Raw genomic sequence first — 22,308 nt, 5'->3', positions numbered from 1 at the left:
AACTCGGCTGGGTTTAACAACTGACAACTGAACGGCACTCAACATGTTGTTATGAACATATAAACATTTACTGTCACTGATGAAACTGGAATATAGCAGTAATCACAGATATATCATACATCACAGACAGAACGGAATATAGCAGTAATCATAGATATATGTTACATCACAGACAGAACGGAATATAACAGTAATCACAGATACATCACAGACAGAACGGAATATAGCAGTAATCACAGATATATGTTACATCACAGACAGAACGGAATATAGCAGTAATCACAGATACATCACAGACAGAACGGAATATGACAGTTATCAAAGATACATCATACATCACAGACAGACTATAGCACTGTAATTACCAGGGGCGTAGCTAGCCCAGCAGAAATGAGTAAGCCCTAGCGAGGGGTCTTGGGGCCGCCAATAGAAGTCCCCCGACGGAAAACGAATTTCATGATTTCAAAGATGTTTTGAATCGTTTTCTGATACAGTTTTTGTTTTATTTATTTAACAACAAACTTCAACCCCTGACTAAATAAAAGACTTTACTTTGTTTGAAAAAAAAACTTGTCGATCGACGTCTGTAATCCAGAAGCCTTCTTCATTTTGAAAATTTGCACTTTAACAACATTATAATCCCCCGACGGAAAACGAATTTCATGATTTCAAAGATGTTTTGAATCGTTTTCTGATACAGTTTTTGTTTTATTTATTTAACAACAAACTTCAACCCCTGACTAAATAAAAGACTTTACTTTGTTTGAAAAAAAAACTTGTCGATCGACGTCTGTAATCCAGAAGCCTTCTTCATTTTGAAAATTTGCACTTTAACAACATTATAATCGGAAACGTTGAAATGATAGTAAGAAGTAGAATAGTATGACGTGTATAAAATTTAGACGTAAATGTGCCAGATATCAACAGTAATCATCAATGTTTCATTATAGAAAACAAATAACAGTAACAAACAAATAAACACAAACAAATTGAAACATTATCATGTTTCCTTGAACTTTATTTTAAACTAAAACATGATACGATAGCAGTCTTTTCTACTCGAAAACCGTTCCTTATGCATTTGACTTCTGCATGGTTGACTGTACTCTTGCGTAGCTTTTGGCCCATTTGGCTTTCCTCTCTGCTGTCTTCTTTTCCCTGTTGCGTCTTGCCCGTTCCTGTTTGGCGTCAATAGATGCTCTGTTTATTGGAGGAAGTCGTCGAGGAGGGCCGTATGTTGCAGCTCGACACGCCTCCCATGAGTATGTGGTGTACTGGGGATATTTCGTTTTGTACTCTGGAACACCAGGGAGAGTGGAAGAAATCGAAGTGGCTTCCGATTCACCTTCAATTTGCAATACAAAAGCCACTCCTCCCTCTCCCTTCCTGGGGACAACTCCCTGCTCCTTCAGTTGCATCAAAGCTGTCTGTTCTGTTTTACGTATTGCGTTCAGAGTAACACTCAATTCTAGCGATGTCGCGACCTCCCCTCGAGTAGGAATGTTGATTGATGCGACCTACGAAAAAATAATGTTTTAGTTGTAAAAGTCAAGAAGTCAAACGCTGCCGGGAACAGAACATGTATCAAATTCAGTATGTTTGAGATTTTTATGTCAATTATTAGAAATGATTTGTTTTAACAATACTTGTACCTTGTTTCTCTTTATCCAACAAGGGAAAATCCATCTATCTCGTGTATTTTCATCCGTCTTCGAGTTATTACATCCCATTTTCTCGTCAAATATCTGAGATAACTAGATTTGCGTGATAGTTGTGCAGAAAATTGCGCATAGATACGAAATGTATTGTGACGTCACGAATGAAAATGATTCATGACGTCATAATGCATATCCATCACGAGGTTCTATATTAGTCAAGGTTGTGTTTATTATCCTCGCCAGCCGCTGTAACTAGACCAGTCCAAATATGGAAGATGACGTAGCAACTACCATCGAATTACAAAGTACTGAAAATCTATACCTTTACGTATATTTATTACAATTTGCGCAAATGACAAACCTGAACACTGACCTGTGTTTGAAATAACGTGTACTTAATCACCACAGCATCAACGATAATTTTGTATTGAGATATGTCCGCTTGGGTTAGACTGCCCGCGAATGATTTTTCTCGTTTGTATGGTACTAGATTCGAAACTCTATCTAACACTTTAATACTGCCCATCTCGCGATGCTCCTGACACTGCTGGATGCAAGTAATAATGCCGAAGCTTTGTATATTTGCACACACATGTATACATATACGTAAGAGATCTGGCTACGACCACGTTAAATTATCCCATACATTTTTGTTTAGCCTTTCACGATTCAGGCGGTTGTGATGAAGCTTGAAAGGTTTTCCGGAACACAACAGTCTTCAATCTAGAAATAATTTAAGTATCAAAACCGACAAAGCGCTTCTTTTTGAACTTGTTGGTATTAATAGCGAGCGCTTTATGGTATTGTGTTTGTGTGTGATAATTCAACTCCAACAACCTGCCCATACGTTCAACTTTAAACGGAAGTGTGGCAGGAACTTCATTACCCACAATACACTTGCCGCAGCACGCAATGAGAACTGCCGACCCGTTGAATGGATTAAAAATTATTTTGACCAACAAAATATCGTTTTAAGCTCTCATGTAGAAATGAAATCATACTAAAAGTCTTAAATAATTCAGATGAATTTAACAAACATATACTTTAATGGTTTGAAACGTATATAACAAATATCTCGTTGAAAAATTGCAATTTTAACCATTTAAGATTTGAGCTCGATTGTGCTCCGATGTACCTGATTTCCGGTTTAATGTTCGGGACCTTTCGTCACTTTCCGTGAACGAGACGATGAGTTTCTCGTATCCAGAATAATGCAGTTTATGTAGTATATTGTGGCTTTCACAAGCATTTTATTTAAACATATATATTTATATTCATTTTTTTAATTACAATGTATAACAGAATAGTCTCAACAAAGTTTATAACTTTACCCTCTTTTTGCTACCAGGACAAGTTCGAATTGCTTAAAAAACCGAAGGTTCTGAAGCATTTTATGATTTGTTAATGAACAGAACGAAAACTCTCAATAGCAAAGAGAAAAGAAAACGGCGGAAGAGAACATTGTGATTTTAATAATGAAAACTTGTTAAATATATAAGCACCACCTTTACAAATCCGACTAAAACTATAATATATTGTCTTTCACCATATATTTTGACAAAATCCTTTCTTTTTTTAAAGCAAAGATGATAGAAAGTCCTCTCTGCAATGTCTGTAACTCTAAAAGGGAAACTCTTTTGCATTTATTTTGAAGATCTTTTTTATCAATTGTTATAGTCTAGATATGTTGTCAATGACTTTTTAATACATTTATTGTTACCATTGAAACCGATGACCCTCATCAAAATTTCAGTTTTTACTCTGTCAATACTCTGACAAGGTAATTGGTCAGGTAACTACCCCTCTCTGTAATTTTGACCATAGTACTATTACCTGTAATCTGAGGTATCACGTACCAAAACAGAAGTCATATAAGAGAACTGTTTGGGATTATAAAACAGCAGATATCGAAGGTCTGAATAATGCTTTCTCAACTGCTCATATTGACATATTTGTTAACGTTTTTGATTCTCTAAGTGATATAATTACTACTGTAAATACTTTTATTTTAGATACCTGTAAATTGTTTATAGTGAATAAAGTTGTTACTATTCGTCCCCGTGACAAACCGTGGATTACAAATGAAGTACGCAGAGCTTTTAGGAAAAGGGACAGGTACTACAAGCTATTTCAGCGTACCAAAAATGATTTTGATAACTTAAGGTTCCAAGTAGCACGTCGAGAAGCAAATAGGGTCAAGCGTGATGCCTTAAAACGCTACCAAGATTCTACAATTAGAAAACTAAGTCATAAAAATACAAATCCAAAACAATTTTGGGCTATTTCTAAATCTTTGTTAGGCAAAAACAATGTACAACTTATTCCCCCACTCGTTGATAATAACCATCTCATACATGATGACCTGGATAAGGCCAACAATTTCAATAATTTTTTCTCTGAGCAGTGTACTATCCCTGAGTGTGTTGAGAAACCAGAATTACCTACTATTTCCGTGGATGATAGCAGACCTACACTTTCTGATATATACACAAATCCAGAAGAAGTACGTAATATATTCAAGGCGTTGAACACTAGCAAGGCATCAGGTCCCGACGGTATATCTAATTTTATCCTTAAAAACTGCTGTCAATCTTTATGCTTCATTTGGTCCCATATTTTTAATCTCTCTCTCAGCTCAGGTATTTTTCCATCTATGTGGAAAACAGCTCAAGTTTGTCCTATTCACAAAAAAGGTAATAAAAATATTGTCAGTAACTATCGACCCATTTCTCTCCTTTCTACTGTTTCTAAATGTCTTGAAAAAATTGTATACAAGAGAATGTATAAATTCCTTACAGAAAATGACATTCTTATTAAGGAGAATTCCGGGTTTAAGGAAAATGATTCTACTGTAAATCAATTGTTGAAAATAATTCATAATATATATCAATGTATAGATGATGGTAAAGATGTATGTACAGTTTTTTAGACGTTTCCAAGGCTTTTGATAAAGTGTGGCACGCCGGTCTCCTTTATAAACTAGAAAATGTTGGAATCAAAGGTAATCTACTTTGTTGGCTTAAAAGTTACTTATCTGAACGAAATCAATTTGTTGCCTTGAATGGCCAAGCTTCTGAAAAACGTTCGATTAACTCTGGGGTTCCTCAAGGATCTATATTAGGGCCTCTATTATTCTTAGTTTACGTTAACGACATCAGCGAGGGTATTTCGTCGGATATCAACTTATTCGCTGACGATACGTCACTTTCTTCGGCAATATCTGGTCAGGCCTCTGTAGAAAGACTGAACAATGATTTATCTATATTGTCTCAGTGGGCGAAACGATGGCTAGTTTCTTTTAATGCTTTGAAGACCGAACTTGCTCTTTTTACTAAAAAACGAACATTGGTTATACCTAACTTAATTCTTGATAATGTTGTTATAAAACATGTTAATACACATAAACATCTCGGTGTTTTATTGTCTGGGAATCTGAGCTGGCATTCTCATGTGTCAGAAATTGTCGGTAAAGCTAATAAAATTTTAAACATACTTCAGTCACTATCGTATATAATCCCACGAGCCTGTCTTGAAACTCTCTATAAATCAATGGTTAGATCTATCTTAGAATATGGTAATGTATTATTTGATAATTGTAGTCAATTTGAATCCGACCTCATTGAAAGCGTACAGAGAAGAGCAGCTTTGATATGCACTGGTGGTTACAAGGTAACTAAATATACTAAACTGTTAAATGAATTAGGATGGGAATCTCTTAGTGACCGAAGAAGAAATTGTAGACTAAAAATGTTGTATAAAATTAAGCATGATCTTTGTCCTTCATATCTTAAATCTGTATGTCCCCTATGGCTTTCGAAATTCTGATACTATTCTTCCCATAACATCTAGGAAATCCTTCTTCCACCAATCTTTCTTTCCCAAGTCAATAAGAGACTGGAATAATCTGCCTGTACATTTTCGCTGTAGTTCTACATTAGCATCTTTCTCAAAATCTTTGTGTAATAGTACGACTCCTCTGTCTAAATCTCTGTATACATATGGACATGGAAAGGGCAAAGTGAATCATTGTAGAATACGAATGGGACTTAGTGCCCTTAACAAACATAGATTTCTTATAATTTAACTGTAAATAAATTTTGTGACTTGTGTATATATTCTCCTGAAGACGAGAAACATTTCTTTTTATATTGCCCTATATATAACGGATCCCGTATTAAGATGTTGCGTCTGGTATGTAATGAAATTGCTCCAAATGTCAATCCGATTCTTGTTGTTGAGCTAATACCTGATGTTCTAGTAAATATATTACTACATGGATGTGAAACTTTAGACTGTCAATCAAACAAAGTTATATTTGATCAAGTTTTCGATTTCATAATCAATTCAAACCGATTAATCATCTCTCTCTCTCTCTCTCTCTCTCTCCCTCTCTCTGTCACTCTCTCTCTCCCTCTCTCTCTGTCTGGTGTGCGAGCAGGTGTGTGCTGTGTGCGTGGATGAGTGTGCGAGTATCAATTTAATGAATGAAAGGAGTGAGTAAATGTAAGTAAGTTTTGTCAGTTTCGAATATGTTTTCTTGTATTGTACTATGTAATGTGTTTCATGTCGAGGAGAGCAACTAGTAGCCCCAGGGCTGTTTGCAATCCTCTTTAAACAAATACAGAATTAAATAAAAGGTAATTGCTCAAAACTGTTTACACTTAATAAGATAGTAGTCTCCTTTGCTATGGGGAAGATTGCCATTTAAATACTTTTTTCTGATACCATGGAAACATAGGCCAAACCACAAATTTTTTTTTCAAACCAGTTATCTTAAACCATTCACGGTAATTACCCGATACTCAAAACATTGTACTGGCATCAAGCTAGTACTCTAGTAGAAGTTCTCTATTTCAATACTTTGTACAGGCATCAAGCTAGTACTCTAGTAGAATTCTCCATTTCAATACTTTGTATGGAACAATTAGAAATAACAAATAGAAATTAACTTGTTGTAATATTAATATATATATGATTGTGTGTTTTTCATTTAAACAGCTTCGCGAAGGGAAAGTGTCACATTTTGCGTTATTTTGTCGTCCTTTGTTTTGTTCTTCTTTGTCTGCCTTCATGGTGTATGATTGTATGTGCATGACTTACAGACATATGGAAACTTTGTTATTTCAACTTATAAAATCACACTTGTTGTACGCATGATAAGGGTCTAACTTTAGGAGGAAACCTGTGTCCTTTCTATCCCTTCGGGGAATCGAACCCCGAATGGCTCGGTGATAGACAAGTGTGTTACAACTGTGCCACCAAACCACCGCCTGATCATGGTGATACAATGATTCTAGAAGAAGAAGATGTGTTGCTGCTGCTGCTGCTGCTGCTGCTGATATATTGGTACATTTGTATGTGTCGATGTTTTGTTCAAATCTTGCGAAATATACAACATATTAAAAAAAAAAAAAAAAAAACACGCTTCAGTGCAAACATGGATCAGGCTGTTCAAAATGTGCATCTTCTTGACCAACTTGCGCTCGTTTTTAGGCAGTGTCTACTTCATATTACATTTCAGTATTTCCACCAAAGCTCACTTCTTAAGTATCAGTTTTGCACCCTGGCGGCAAAGTCTTTAAATAAACATTCGGATGTGTAATTAATATTCATGCGCCAAAATGCAAATAATCTAATTGCAACGAAACTAACTATGTATGGGAATAGCAGCGGAAAATGTAGACGTAAATGTGCCAGATGTCAAAAGTAATCATCATTGTATCATTATAGAAAACAAATAACAATAAGAAACAAATTTCATATCACAATCACGGAGATATATACATGTACGCCGGATTTATTAATTTTTACTCGAAATTTAGTGTTCTATTTCCGGAAAAAATCACGTGACAGAAAAGTTATGCGTGTAGAAAGAGATGAATGCATCAAATGAATTATCTTAAACAAAACACACTGTTATATCGTTATATTAGACTTAAGCCAAATCTTTAATTCTAACCTTATTAATTCCTGAAAGACGGGTTATTTCGGACGAAGTTGAGGCTTCTCGATTGGAAATTTCGGACCTGTGCGAGAGATACATGAAGCCGACACTGATGAACCTCCTCCAACATAGGCCTAATCTAGCTATTTTCTGTTTATAATATCAAGGTACGTCCTGACGCATAACTCGATAAAATTGCTTACTACAATTTTCATTTCCATATGATTGCCAAATTAATTCTTTAATGTTTACGATCTAAACAAAATAATTGATTTTCAAAGGCAATGATTGAAAATATAGCTCCATCACTTTATAGTTAACCAACATATTCTCTTGAAACTTATATGCACTGTGCAGTGATGTGAAGCCCTGGATGATTTTATAGATTTTTGAGTAAGATTACGTTTTCATAACTCGTGAAATATTTTACAAAAAATAGCAAAGCATGCTTGAACCAGTTTTTTTTTTTTTTTTTTTTACATATTTTCACATGTCGTTTATTTGTGGAACTGAAACAACCATATTGAATAAAATATTGCTGATGCATGCAACAAAAATAAAAATCATAATGATATATGGAAGACAAAGATACAGGTTAACTAATGTTTTCAGTATTAAATGGAATTATTGTAAATCAGGTGCAAATAAAATGTCATGTCTATTAAAACATGTTCTTGTCATGTTCACTTCTAGCTATATATTTTATAGAGGAAGAAAAAACATGCTCAACAGCTAGAAATATAATTATGATGTTCATGTAAGGCTGTAATCAAAAGTCTCAAAGAGTGAAATACTTTTTTCATTATGTTGCATAATGCATGGAATATCTATGAATCACTATGCACATATTTCCTAGTGACACCAACTCGACATGTCTGGGTTGCTATCATTGTTACATTCATACATATTTATAACATTTACCAAAGTTATAAAGCCAGTGTATTTTTTACCAAATGTATTTTTCATATTGATGACACCAAGTATTACCAGAAAAAGTGTATACCATAACAGATCAGGAGCTTAATATTGATTATTATATCACAGCACTTGGCAGAATTGCAAACTGTCGACTATTACTGCAATAACAATTGTAATGTAAAAGATGAACTAAATGTTACTAGAAAAACAATTTGATGATTTTTGCTTTTTTTGTATCTAAGTTATTTTGTGCATATAGAAAAAATTACCAAACAAAAACTGAAAATAAGCAAAGTGCATGTCATTTCCTCAAAAAGTTACAAAAATTAAGATCGAAAATTAAATTTGACTGACTATACATTGTCGTATGTATGAACTGTTTATGGTAAAAAGATAAATAACTGATTGCTATATTACCAATCTTTTGTAGCTAGTTATTTGAAGTTAGACAATGGATTGGCTGCATTGCAACACTTGTTTTCACCAGCCGGGAGGTGGAGGAAAGTTTGTCTTGACAAGCTGTGGACATATATACTGTGAAAAGTGTATAGATCAAGGTTAATTTATTCACAGATAATAAAGAGAAATATTTATTACAAATCTCAAGGATCTCTTACCATAATACTTTACACCTGATATTTAATTGAATCTATGGATGTCATTTCGGTACAATTCATTCATGTAAAATATGATTAAATCATATCACTCTTTTGCTTATAATAATAGGTTTCTCTCCTTAACATAAAAAATTAATGCATAATACACATTTTATTGGATAATGAAAAGGAACAGGGGAAAAAAATTGTACATATGTATACAGAAAGTTAACTACAATCTGTATATGTACTATTTCAACTTTCAATGAGGTTTGATTATCTTTATTTTGGTTTGTCTGACAATTCATATACTCTGTTATGATACGAGATCTTCAATTCACAATGCAGAACTACATTTTTTTTTTCATTTATTAAATATCAAAATCAATGATGTTTACATTGCAGTAACCAATGGAAAGTGTAAAATGTGTGGCAGTGTATTTACATCCATTCCCTTGTCTGGACAGGTAAGATAAAACACATGTTAGGACAGGTAAGATAAAACACATGTTAGAACAGGTAAGATAAAACACATGTTTGGACAGGTAAGATAAAACACATGTCAAGACAGATAAGATGAAACACATGTCAGGACGTCTCAGGTAAATACATGTGTCAGGACATGTAAAATAAAACACATGTTAGGACAAGTAACATAAAACATATCAGGACAGGTAAGATAAAATTCATGTCTGTACAAATAAGATCAAATACATTTGTTGGACAGAAAAGATATAATGTCTGGACAGGGTAGATATATCATGATGTCTGGATAGATTCCACAATACAATTTGTCTGCACAAAGGTGACATCACGCAATGTCTGGATGTGTAAGACTTCCATATCTGGACAGAGGTAACATCATATAATGTCTAAATATATAAGACTTCCATGTCTGGACAGAGGTAACATCACATAATGTCTGGATATGTAAGACTTTCATGTCTGGACAGAGGTGACATCACACAATGTCTGTATATGTAAGACTTCTATGTCTGGACAGAGGTAACATCACACAATGTCTAGATATATGACAAGTCAGGCAATACAAAAACAAATTGATGGACATAGGACAGTTCAACAAATTGGCTTTAACTTATTTCATTGCAGATGAAACCAGATGTGGAATTGTTTTTTACAAATCCAATGGATTTGCTGAAAAAAGAGCTCAGGAAAATCATACAGGTTTGCATTTTCAGTTTTGAGAACTTGTAACTGATTATATTAATGAAGACATATCATATTTTGATAAAATGGATTTAATATAATTTTCTGTATTTAACAGTTTGTCCCTTTTACTGTGGTTTTACAAAAACATCCAAGTTTGATATTATTTGGTTTTGAAGGTAATGGACTTCCAACACAGTCAAAGGAGGAGGTTCTTTTCCTATTTAATGGACAAGGTAAGATACTATTGTGATTATTCTGAAACAAACCGTGATATCAAAATTATTTTTTTATAAATTGTTATATGTGGTATTATCTCCCACCTGTTTTAGCTCAACAGACAACAGAATGTCATGGAGAAGTGTCAAAAAGCCATATGTGCCTCCAAGGAATTGGAAAGGTAGAAAAACTTTAAATGAATTTATCAAAAAATGTCAGTATATTTCTTAAGGTACCCAATTATAATGTTTGAATTTCAATTTTATATTAGTTTTTATTTTTTGTTATGTATAAAATCCCCCCAAAGTGTTTGCCTTTATGTATAGCCAATCATCATTGGGATCCATCCATCTGTCAGCTAGCACTTGTCAACAGGTTTTGTTAATGCTTTTTCAGTAATCGTGAAGATCATTATCAGAATTGTACACATGCTCTTTGCAGTAGTGCAGTAGTATGTTTGCTTGCAGGAATGAAGAACAATATCAGTATGGCTGCCAGATGGCCATTGTGAAGTTTTGGTTTCTATAACTTCCCCAAAATTATCTGACATGAAGAATGTGTATATAACTGTGAATAACAGATGAAGCTACAACTTAATCATGGGAATATCAATTCCACAAATTTGTTTATTTTCCTCCATTATTTTCCTTCATTGAAAAAAAGTGAACTGATGTCTTATTTATCAAAATTTATTTATCGAAACTGGACCCAAGTGGAGGATGTTTAACTGGTACAGCATACTTAACTGTCACTGTTAATGGAATGTTTGTTTTGATAATTATAGGGATATAAGCAAACTACGTGAAGAAAATTGCTACCTTAAAAGACTGATGATTGAAAGTGAAAATGTAAGCAAATTAATACATATTTATATAACATTTCCAGTTTATCAGTTATGTCTTTTATCTTGAAAATCTGCCGAGGGATTAAGTATAAAAAGAACTCATCTTTTCTAGTAGATATAGGAGTACATCATTATGACCAATTGAGATTTATTTGTCTGTCTGTATGTCCACATTTTTCCACAAAGCTTCTCAGAAACTGCAGGGCCACCTTCATAATTCTTAACCTAGATATTGTTCGCTATGTCTATAACACCTTTCTTGCCTGAAAAGTTCTGGTTGCTATGGTGATCAGTCACTATGAACAGATTTTTAGGTCATCTGACCTGAAGGGTCTGATGACCTCTTGCGATTGCCTTTTGTCCGGCATCGTCCGTTGTCCGTCATAAACAATTTTGACTTCTTCTCAAGTTCCACCAGTGCGATTGAGCCAAAACTTGCATGAAATGATCATGACATGGCACTGAACAAAGTTTGTTAATTTCAGGTCAGTCCAAAATCCAATATGGCCGCCATGGCCGCCATTTTGAAAGTACATTGAAAACACATTTTCAGCTTCTTCTCAGGGTTCTACCTGTTACATTGAACTGAAACTTAAGTGAAATGATTGTGACATGGTCCTGACCAAAGTTTGTCAATTTTGGGTTGGTCCAAAATCCAAGATGGCCGCCATCTTGAAAACACATTTTTGACTTCTTTTCAAGTTCCACCAGTGCGATTGAACCAAAAATTGCATGAAATGAACATGACATGGCACTGACCAAAGTTTGTTACTTCCAACATCCTCTGAATAACCAGATCACCCAGGGTGATGATATTTGGCCTGTAGCATGCTGGGTTGAAGGTTTACAAAGTTTGTTGAAATGAATAACCTTAACCCACTTTCAAGGTGGTGGCTGAATCCAGGTGAAATAAGTTCAAAATTTGAAATCTTGTATTTTATGTCAGATGACCGTTAAGGCCCATGGGCCTCCTGTTTGGAAAATATCTGCCCAGTGTAGCACCAGCATATCTGTTGAGCCATTTATTTTATTTAGAATGGAATCATCGGTTGAACTTATCCTACCTTATTATTACAAATACAAAAGTTTTCATAATCTGTTAACATGGAAACACAATAAAGGCTTCTGATTGGCTGAAAGTTGAAGATCATTTGATTGATCTTAAAATGTGTTTATTCTGCACAAAAAAAGACATGTATACTGTAAAATTGAACCGTTGTGTAATAGTTCTAAAGTGTTCAGCTTAACTAGTTAAGATTGAACTGCTAAAAAATCATGTTCCTTTCTATTTTACTATTCAGATATCTGTAAAAGACATTCTCATCTAGTTAGATATCTATACTATACCCTTTGTATATGTGTATAATGCTGTTTTCTACTAATCAGATATATCAACTCTGCCTTATGCAATATGATATCTACACAATATTATTTTTAACTAGATAGATATCTGTGTAAGGCTTTTTGTACCCATTAGATATCTGTATGATACTTTTTACCAATTTATAGATTTGTGTTTATTTTTTGACAGAGACACATCACAAATTCCACTAACAGGTTTGTACACTGCAGCTCATAATACTGGTACAAATTGGGGATTATCCTCTAGCATTGTTGTTTACCAGATGTTTTGCTATATTTGTTTGAAAGATCATTTATTTGCACAAATATGATATCCCTTCATCCAAGCATGCTGTTGGTCCGATATAACCCTGCACTTCAGTAGAAATATTCAAAATGGCGCACAGCAGATGTATGATACCTACATTACGTAACTAGAGGCCTATAGACTTAAATACTAACCTAAACAGGTAATTATTGCTTTACACTGAAAGCTATACACATTTCATAGAGATATCTGAAATTTTGTTCAATCAACTTCATGAATTATACACTGAACAACTTGTTAAGGTCCACCATTATCTTAGATTGGGCTTAATTTTGTGCGCTGTATTAAAGAAGAATATCCATGACAACTCATCAGGAATAAGAATGTTTTAGGCATCTATCAAAACTATACACAGTAAATAGGAAACAAAATGTACAGTATGTTAAGTGCTGTATCATACGCAAAAAGGCATTCTTAAAGTTTGAAAAAAGTTTTGACTTTAACTGTCTCTTGTAAACAGACATGTCAACAAATCAACTAAACATTTTACTTGATTAAGAAGATTAACTAACCATCGAGTACTGTTGAGTATGAAATTGTAAATGTCAGGTATTCGGGTATAGTCACCATGCTTTTGGTACAGTTCTTTTGTCGGTCTTCTCATACCATTGACCAGATGTTGAAGCTTTTTCTGAAGAATCTTCTGCCATACCAGAATTAATGCAGCCTGTAATTCTCTAATTGTTAGGTAAATTTTATCCCATGCATTGACTTTTCATGCACCCAAAAAAATATAAGGGATATGCAAACAAGGAACATGAAACTTGGTGTGTACATTTGTCATCCAGAGGGGATGTACAGTGTGCCAAATTCAGGGCTATTGACCCCTCACAGAGTTATTGTCCTTTGTTAAAAATTCTTGTCTGGAGCTTAACTTTGCCCTCAGTTAAGCAAGGATCATGAAACTAAGTTTGCTGTATACATTGATCATAGATAGACAATGCTCTGTACCAAATTCAGGGCCTTTGACCCCTCGATTATCGCTCTTTGTTAAAAATATCTTTTTCAGAGTATTACTTTGCTTGCATTTTGGTAAGATAATGAAACTTGGTGTATACCTTTATTATTCAATTTGAAGCCAATGTGCAATGTATCAACATCAGGGCATGCAACTGCTTAATTTCAGAGTTATTGCCCTTCTTTAAAATTTGATATATATGTGTTATGAGCATAGCCTTGCTTGCATTAAAACTAGGAGCATGGAACCTATGTATACATTGGTCTAATGAAGAGAATATGCTATATACCAAATTCAGGGCCTGCAACCCCTGAATTACAGAATCCTTGCCCTTTAATAAAATTTGTGTCCAGTAAAGTCATTTTCAGTGAGCATTCATCAGTTTCACTGATTTTTGTTGTCCAAGATAGTCCTCACATGCTCAGTTGGCATCACGTTTGGTGACATTGCAGGCGATGAGAGCATCTCTATCACTTTGTGTTGAAGATAATCTTGCATTAGGTAGGTCCCATGGTTTAGGGTTGTCATATTAAGGATGTGCTGATCTGTCAAAACGTTATTACAACGTAGATTTATGCTAAACATCAGCATATAGGTCAACAGACATCACAGGTTAATTAAGTAACCCATTTCAATCAGTAATTCATACTGCTGATATTAATTAATCATACGGTTGATTTATTTTTCAAAGTTAATTTAAAGTTTTATGTTATAGTTCTACCACTCAAGCTAACAATACACAACCATTACTTGTTAGTTTCTGGTCTGTAAGTTACATATATACAGTTAAACTAATATATATGTATGAATATATAATTAGTTTAATTCAAATTCAACCAATATTCAAATAGTTTTTCACTTATTTGTTCATAAATAGAATCTAAAGATGGCAGTAATAATAGTCATCTTGAATTTTGTTTTCACTTCAACATTTTAGATATTGATCAGTACAGGGTACACTTTCATGATTATATACATGATATTTCAACCAAATCTGACAAGAAAAGTTTACGCCCAACTCATGACGATTGAGCCCAAAAGTAAAAGCTCATGTAAGCCTTCGGCTCAGGTGAGCTAACAACTGGTGGTTTCTGCTATCCATCAAAAGATAAAGATGCCACATAAACAACTTCAGTAGGTCTTTTCACCAGATGGTAAAAAACCCCAAATATTTACTCATGCATTGCATAATCTGTACCTAAGCTTATCAACCTCGATGTTTATATTCATCCATCTTTATGCATAGCAATTAGGCTTGCACAAGATTGTACAGTCTTGTCATTACTTAAACTGATTGTAATGTACAGTGCTTGTTTACATCTCTAAAATTTATATAAACGTGGTTTAAATGGAAAGAAAGATCTTTATGTAAGGTTTCATGATATATGAATTTTCATGTATTTGCGAAAAACGAAAAACATCTTTATAATAAGTTGTTCTTAGAACTATTTTGTTGCTGTTTGCATTGACAATACTGCTTAAGTGGCACCACCTACTGCTTTCTGTATAATATGGCTGTTCAGTTGAACTTGCTGTTGTTTTAACCATATATACAATATAAGGTATTTTACTGTATCTTTCACTCTGATGAATGTACAGAAGATAATTGGAGAGCGATTCTGACTCCTGAAAAAAAATTCAAAATTGTCCAAATTCCATATGAGGCCTGATGACATCATTATATAAACTGATGACATTATTACATAAATTGATGACATATAAATGGTGTACATATAAAAAGTGGCAGATGTTGTGTTCATTGCTCTGTGTGTGTCAAATCAATGCTAGCTATAAATATTTTATTTTGTCAGTGTTGCTGTAGAATTAGATATAGGCTTAACCAGTATTTGAATAATTAAGTTATGTGTATATTCCTTTTGGAATATTATCTTTTTTCATTTGCAACAATTGTGAAACAAGAATTTTCTAACTTTTATTAATCACTCCTATTGGCCCATATGGAAGTTCACGAGGAGGTGACCCCATATCGTTTCACATCCACTCTGGGAATTGAACTCTGTATTCCTATAAGCTAGGTGAAAGGCGAGTGGTCACCACTGTGTCAACTGATCCCCTCGTTTGATAAACATGTAATTATAATGTAGATACCTGACGACAGGATCATAAAACAATATAAAATTTTAAATTGTCTCGAGTTTTGACTTATCCAGTCACAAATAACAATTAACATCATATGTGATTGACTTAGCCAAAATGTTTAACATTGTTTCATGATGAGATTTTGATGTCCTAATACTATACCTATATACATATTTATCAACCTCTATATCACATGTGACTGGTTGCTTGTTTTATTTTTAGATCACATGGACGTCGAAGTGGGAACTCCTCGCCTGTGTACAGAAGTATGTCTGTTGTTCCTTTTACCCTCTTTGAAAATGGTTTTTTATTTAGTACATGTATTCCTAGTGACCTTTCACCCAATTGTACCATATTTATTCAACTACATTGTCATTGTATTGCAAAAATACATTTCAGTTGAATGTTCGCCTTTTTTTTCGGGTTTAGTCTTCATGAATGGCTTCCCCTATGTGGATGGGTGAGTTGATGAAAGGATTGTGTTACTCAAACATCTTATTTTCTGTTTCCAGATTCACCATTATCCTCGCCACAAATGAGCATCCCCAGCAGGTAAAATTGATTGGATAATTACATCTGAATTTATAGGTATAAAGTAATCGCTCTAAAGAAAATTGTCAGGACCTAACGTATCACCTATATCAGATGTGCTTATTCTTATGTTTCTAATATAGAAATATCAATTTATGTACAGTTATAATGTGTGCATTTTTTCAAAGAACGGTTGAATTGCTGTACACTATGTTTCTGTTTGTAGCAAGTTTTACAATGAAATTTCATCTGCATCCGTTTTTTCTGATTGCCTATGCACAACTTGTTCGTCCCATTTGCATTCACTGATTTCCCTTATTAATAAGGTTCATGTCTGAAACATACCTGAAGATTGCTTTACAAAAATACACACCCATAAGCATATGTTGAACAAACATTCTACCTTTTCCAGACATTCTAACTATTTAATTGCTTACAGAATATTTTCCCCAAAATATTTTACATGGTTTGTTACAATTTCTTTTAGGACCTTATGATAATAATAACATAGCTGACAGATTGTTAATTCTCATTAACATATTCTAAGTAATGATGAGCTGTGCATGTTCTTTTAATTGTTCCTATGATTCTATGTACATGTAGTTACGAGCAGCAAACTAGAAGTATGTAACCAAAATAGCTTAACAACCTCTTTTGTATACCATGAATACAATAGTGACAGCTTGGAACATCTGAAGTCCAAAGATTATACAAAGGACACACAAGTGAATAGCACTTGAATAAGACTGCACCCACCATAAAGCCTTTCAGTCCTTTCTGGACTCGTCAGTGATGCTAAGGGCCTATACGTTTGAAAAAATAAATAATAGGAAAAAAAATAGGTTAACAATCTTGATCAATCACATTTTTCTTGAAACTTTAGCTAAATAAAATAAGAGGAAGATTTAGACCCCTAAAAAAGTACAATAAGATGACCATGTGTTTTGGAAGGTTACCCATCTTTTGTTGCTTTTGTTCTGTTTTGTCAACAACACCGGCCATGTAAAATTTGTCAGTACAAGAAAGTACTATCACAATCCCGAAGGAGAACGAGGTTAACAACAAATAAACCACCAGGCATACTAACGAGCATCAAACAAGTTCACATTCATATCGCACGAAGAAAACTTCCCCATAATCTTCAACCTACATCTCTTGAATCCTGTAATGTGATTTTGTCAGTTGCCGACATCTTGCACAAATATTGTGGTATTGAAAACAGACCCTAGAGTATCTAAGCCACTGCGACATGCAAAACACCATAGGTTGTAACATATCTGATTTGGAAAAACCAAAATTGGTAAAAAGTGTAAATGTTTGGTAGAATTTGAGCACCAGATCTCCAACTGTCTTAGCTTTTCTGTAACTCTCGCCAAGTAATACATTATTGGTGACAATGACGTTGTTGTAAAATGTGTTGTTTGATTTAACTTTTCTATGTAAAGAAGCCAGTCCCAGACCCAGCTGTCTAAGACTGTATCTCAGGCGACATTTATAGCACTTCCTAAAAACGCTGTAAGTACCTACATAATGAACAGACCAACATATATCATTCTACGGACATTGTAAGAAACTCGTTTCACAATTTCACTATCCATTATTTTTCTTCTCTATACATAAGCAAATATTTTCGTATTTGTGGTTCTTTAGCGAGGTTTCGCTCTTTATCAGACTGTAGTACACAGATGTTTGTCCTATGCTATGTTACCCTGATACATGCAGCACTCTTTTTATTTCAAAAATGATTTATCAGCATATTGTTTACAGAGTGCTTATACCAATTTGGGGGCATCTGTTGGAAGAGTGTCGGTTCGAACCCCTCCTTCCGGTGGACGTATAGGTGAGTATGAATTCCATTCTTTGTTCGTGTGATTCCCTCCCTTGGATGATCATATAGGTGGCGAGTTTGAAATCCTTATTTTGTTGTTGGGAATCCTCCCTTCAGGTTCCTTCAAATGGAAGTATTAGCGAGTGAAACTCAGCCTATGCTGGTGTGAATCCTTTCCTCATCAGGGCATATAGGTGAAAGCAAACTCCCGAATTCAGGGTCAGTGTAAAATTCCTCCGTTTAAGATATGGAGTATAGGGATCATAAATTCCTCCGATATATGTATGTATTCAGTTCAGTATGGGTTTTTGACTCCAGTCAGTAATGCTCGACATTTTTCCTGTTGATCCTGTCCTTATTTTCACTTTAACAGTAAGCAGATGACAATGTTAAAGTGCTGATAATCACATGTTAAGTTACATATAAAATATCTTTATTTTCTGATATATGGAAACTTTTCTTTGTAGGAACGGTAGGAAACACTCCATCACCAAGGCAACGTGAAATTCCAAAGTAAGGCCTTCAGTCTTTCAAAAAAAAGTCTTGATCAAAATAATAAAAGTGATTTATTCTGGGGCATATATCAAATCATTTTTCTTATTTTGAATATTTAACAATGTTTTAAAGAGTTGCTTAAAAGGTTGTTGGCTTATTGTGTCAGTGACTTTCATAATGACACATGTTACATGTTTTGGTGGTGAACATTTAGGTCTCATTAAACTTGATGTTCATATGTTGCAGATCAGTTCCTCATCCAATAGCTTTTGGCAGTTTGTTATCACCATCTCCGATGTAACACAAGGTAAGTTTGGTGACTACCTGATCAGTTCCTCATCCAATAGCTTTTGGCAGTTTGTTATCACCATCTCCGATGTAACACAAGGTAAGTTTGGTGACTACCTGGTCAGTTCCTCATCCAATAGCTTTTGGCAGTTTGTTATCACCATCTCCGATGTAAAACAAGGTAAGTTCGGTGACTACCTGGTCAGTTCCTCATCCAATAGCTTTTGGCAGTTTGTAAACAACATATCCGATGTAACACAAGGTAAGCATGCAGACTAACCAGGTCAGAGATAGCATGTGTTTATCCATGTTAATCCAGATGGACTTTGGCTGTCCTCCTAATGTAAGTTACAGAAAAACATCATTGAAGAATAACAATTTTAGTTTCAACTTTGCCCCCTAGGCTTCACAATTTAGGCTGTAAAAATTACTGGTGAGTCCTAGAAGGACTAAACAGCTGTATGATGTAGCACCACTGATGAGTCCTAGAAGGACTAAACAGCTGTATGATGTAGCAGCACTGATGAGTCCTAGAAGGTCTAAACAGCTGTATGATGTAGCATCACTGATTAGTCCTAGAAGGACTAAACAGCTGTATGATGTAGCATCACTGACAAGTCCTAGAAGGACTAAACAGCTGTATAATGTAGCATCACTGACAGGTCCTAGAAGGACAAAACAGCTGTATGATGTAGCATCACTGACAAGTCCTAGAAGGACTAAACAGCTGTATGATGAAGCATCACTGACGAGTCACTGATGAGTCCTAGAAGGACTAAACAGCTGTATGATGTAGCACCACTGATGAGTCATAGAAGGACTAAACAGCTGTATGATGTAGCATCACTGACGAGTCACTGATAAGTCCTAGAAGGACTAAAAAGCTGTATGATGTAGCATCACTGACAAGTCCTAGAAGGACTAAACAGCTGTATGATGTAGCATCACTGACAAGTCCTAGAAGGACTAAACAGATGTATGATGTAGCATCACTGACGAGTTACTGATAAGTCCTAGAAGGACTAAACAGCTGTATGATGTAACATCACTGACGAGTCCTAAAAGGACTAAACAGCTGTATGATGTAGCATCACTGACAAGTCCTAGAAGGACTAAGCAGCTGTATGATGTAGCATCACTGACAAGTCCTAGAAGGACTAAACAGCTGTATGATGTAGCATCACTGACGAGTCACTGATAAGTCCTAGAAGGACTAAACAGCTGTATGATGTAACATCACTGACAAGTCCTAAAAGGACTAAACAGCTGTATGATGTAGCATCACTGACGAGTCACTGATAAGTCCTAGAAGGACTAAACAGCTGTATGATGTAACATCACTGACGAGTCCTAAAAGGACTAAACAGCTGTATGATGTAGCATCACTGACGAATCCTAGAAGGACTAAACAGCTGTATGATGTAACACCACTGAAGAGTCCTAAAAGGACTAAACAGCTGTATGATGTAGCGCCAATGACAAGTCCTAGAAGGACTAAACAGCTGTATGATGTAGCGCCACTGAGGAGTCCTAGAAGGACTAAACAGCTGTATGATGTAACATCACTGACAAGTCCTAGAAGGACTAAACAGCTGTATAATGTAGCACCACTGAGGAGTCCTAGGAGGACTAAACAGCTGTATGATGTAGCACCACTGACGAGTCCTAGAAGGACTAAACAGCTGTATGATGTAGCACCACTGATGAGTCCTAGAAGGACTAAACAGCTGTATGATGTAGCATCACTGATGAGTCACTGATAAGTCCTAGAAGGACTAAAAAGCTGTATGATGTAGCGCCAATGACAAGTCCTAGAAGGACTAAACAGCTGTATGATGTAGCGCCACTGAGGAGTCCTTGAAGGACTAAACAGCTGTATGATGTAACATCACTGACAAGTCCTAGAAGGACTAAACAGCTGTATAATGTAGCACCACTGAGGAGTCCTAGGAGGACTGAACAGGTGTATGATGTAACACCACTGATGAGTCCTAGAAGGACTGAACAGCTGTATGATGTAACATTACTGAGGAGTCCTAGAAGGACTAAACAGCTGTATGATGTAACATTACTGACGAGTCCTAGAAGGACTAAACAGCTGTATGATGTAACATCACTGACAAGTCCTAGAAGGACTAAACAGCTATATGATGTAACATCACTGACAAGTCCTAGAAGGACTAAACAGCTGTATGATGTAACATTACTGACGAGTCCTAGAAGGACTAAACAGCTGTATGATGTAGTTTAATTCATTGTTTGCCACTACTGTACCTTATCTAAATTTGTATCAAATGGTGCTATTCACTTGTGTGTACAATATTCTCTTCACTTGGTACATGTATGTTTGTAAAAATGACAAATGTTAATAGGGTAAGTTTCCATTCTGATTGGTGCTTTTGTGTGATTGTCGAAACACCTTCATTTATAACTATACAAATATGTGCTTCATCGTCAAAATTTGTTTGTATCATTTTCAATGTAATTTTCATCATAGTGAGCTGGACAAACTGATACATGTTACAATCTGATTTTATTTCATAATTCACTAGCAGACCTCTTTCTTTAAGGTAGTAATGCGTAGATATTTTATATAATTACAGGTATATGTCTTGTACTTTATTCGATATGTTTTGTTATTTTTTTCAGAGTTACTCGATCTTGAACCTACAACACTAGACGAAAATATTGATGTGCCAAACATTCTTCCGGAATGCCAGCATCAAGAATCATGAATGTTCAGACTCTTTGCCATTTTGCTGTTAAAAACATTTTATAATACAACTTGAAGTATTTATCATTAAATCATTTATTGAAATCCTTTATTCACCAGAACAACAAGCATAAACTAAGTGTATGGAAAAGAGACAAAAAATGGTTGTCAGCGAAACATTTAAATGAAATAGTTGTGGCAAGAACTGTGTGTCACATCCCTTCTCATCCTATGATATTTGCTGGATGTCCATGGAGATGATTGTTTCCAAGAGTTTCATCTGTAGACTTCACCATGTGTATGATTCTTATAGCATGTAGTATGTTGGTTCATTTTGTCCAGATGCTGCTTTCCACATGATATCTTTTGAAGGACTGGTA

General features: G+C 34.9%; 2 protein-coding genes across 2 annotated transcripts; one reads left to right on the top strand and one right to left on the bottom strand.

The window, feature by feature from the left end:
• Positions 1-1,073: 1,073 nt before the first annotated feature.
• Positions 1,074-1,730, bottom strand: LOC132546079 (uncharacterized). The gene is made up of 2 exons (XM_060209775.1): positions 1,653-1,730; positions 1,074-1,517 (listed from the first exon to the last, which is right to left on the bottom strand). Exons 1-2 carry the CDS (start codon positions 1,728-1,730, stop codon positions 1,074-1,076), a joined length of 522 nt encoding a protein of 173 aa, XP_060065758.1.
• Positions 1,731-8,971: 7,241 nt separating this feature from the next.
• On the top strand, positions 8,972-19,390 carry LOC132546027 (RING finger protein 212B-like). The gene is made up of 13 exons (XM_060209722.1): positions 8,972-9,077; positions 9,522-9,583; positions 10,227-10,301; positions 10,463-10,519; positions 10,616-10,683; positions 11,287-11,350; positions 12,878-12,903; positions 16,296-16,339; positions 16,586-16,625; positions 18,050-18,119; positions 18,372-18,444; positions 18,900-18,945; positions 19,321-19,390. Exons 1-13 carry the CDS (start codon positions 8,972-8,974, stop codon positions 19,388-19,390), a joined length of 801 nt encoding a protein of 266 aa, XP_060065705.1.
• Positions 19,391-22,308: the final 2,918 nt, after the last annotated feature.

The sequence above is a fragment of the Ylistrum balloti genome, unplaced genomic scaffold, assembly GCF_031769215.1.
Source record: "Ylistrum balloti isolate Yb309-2 unplaced genomic scaffold, AGI_CSIRO_Ybal_v1 Utg369874, whole genome shotgun sequence".
Taxonomy (NCBI): Eukaryota; Metazoa; Mollusca; class Bivalvia; order Pectinida; family Pectinidae; genus Ylistrum; species Ylistrum balloti.
The sequence above is the reverse complement of the archived record's forward strand: the minus strand, read 5'-3'. Positions and strand labels throughout refer to the sequence as shown.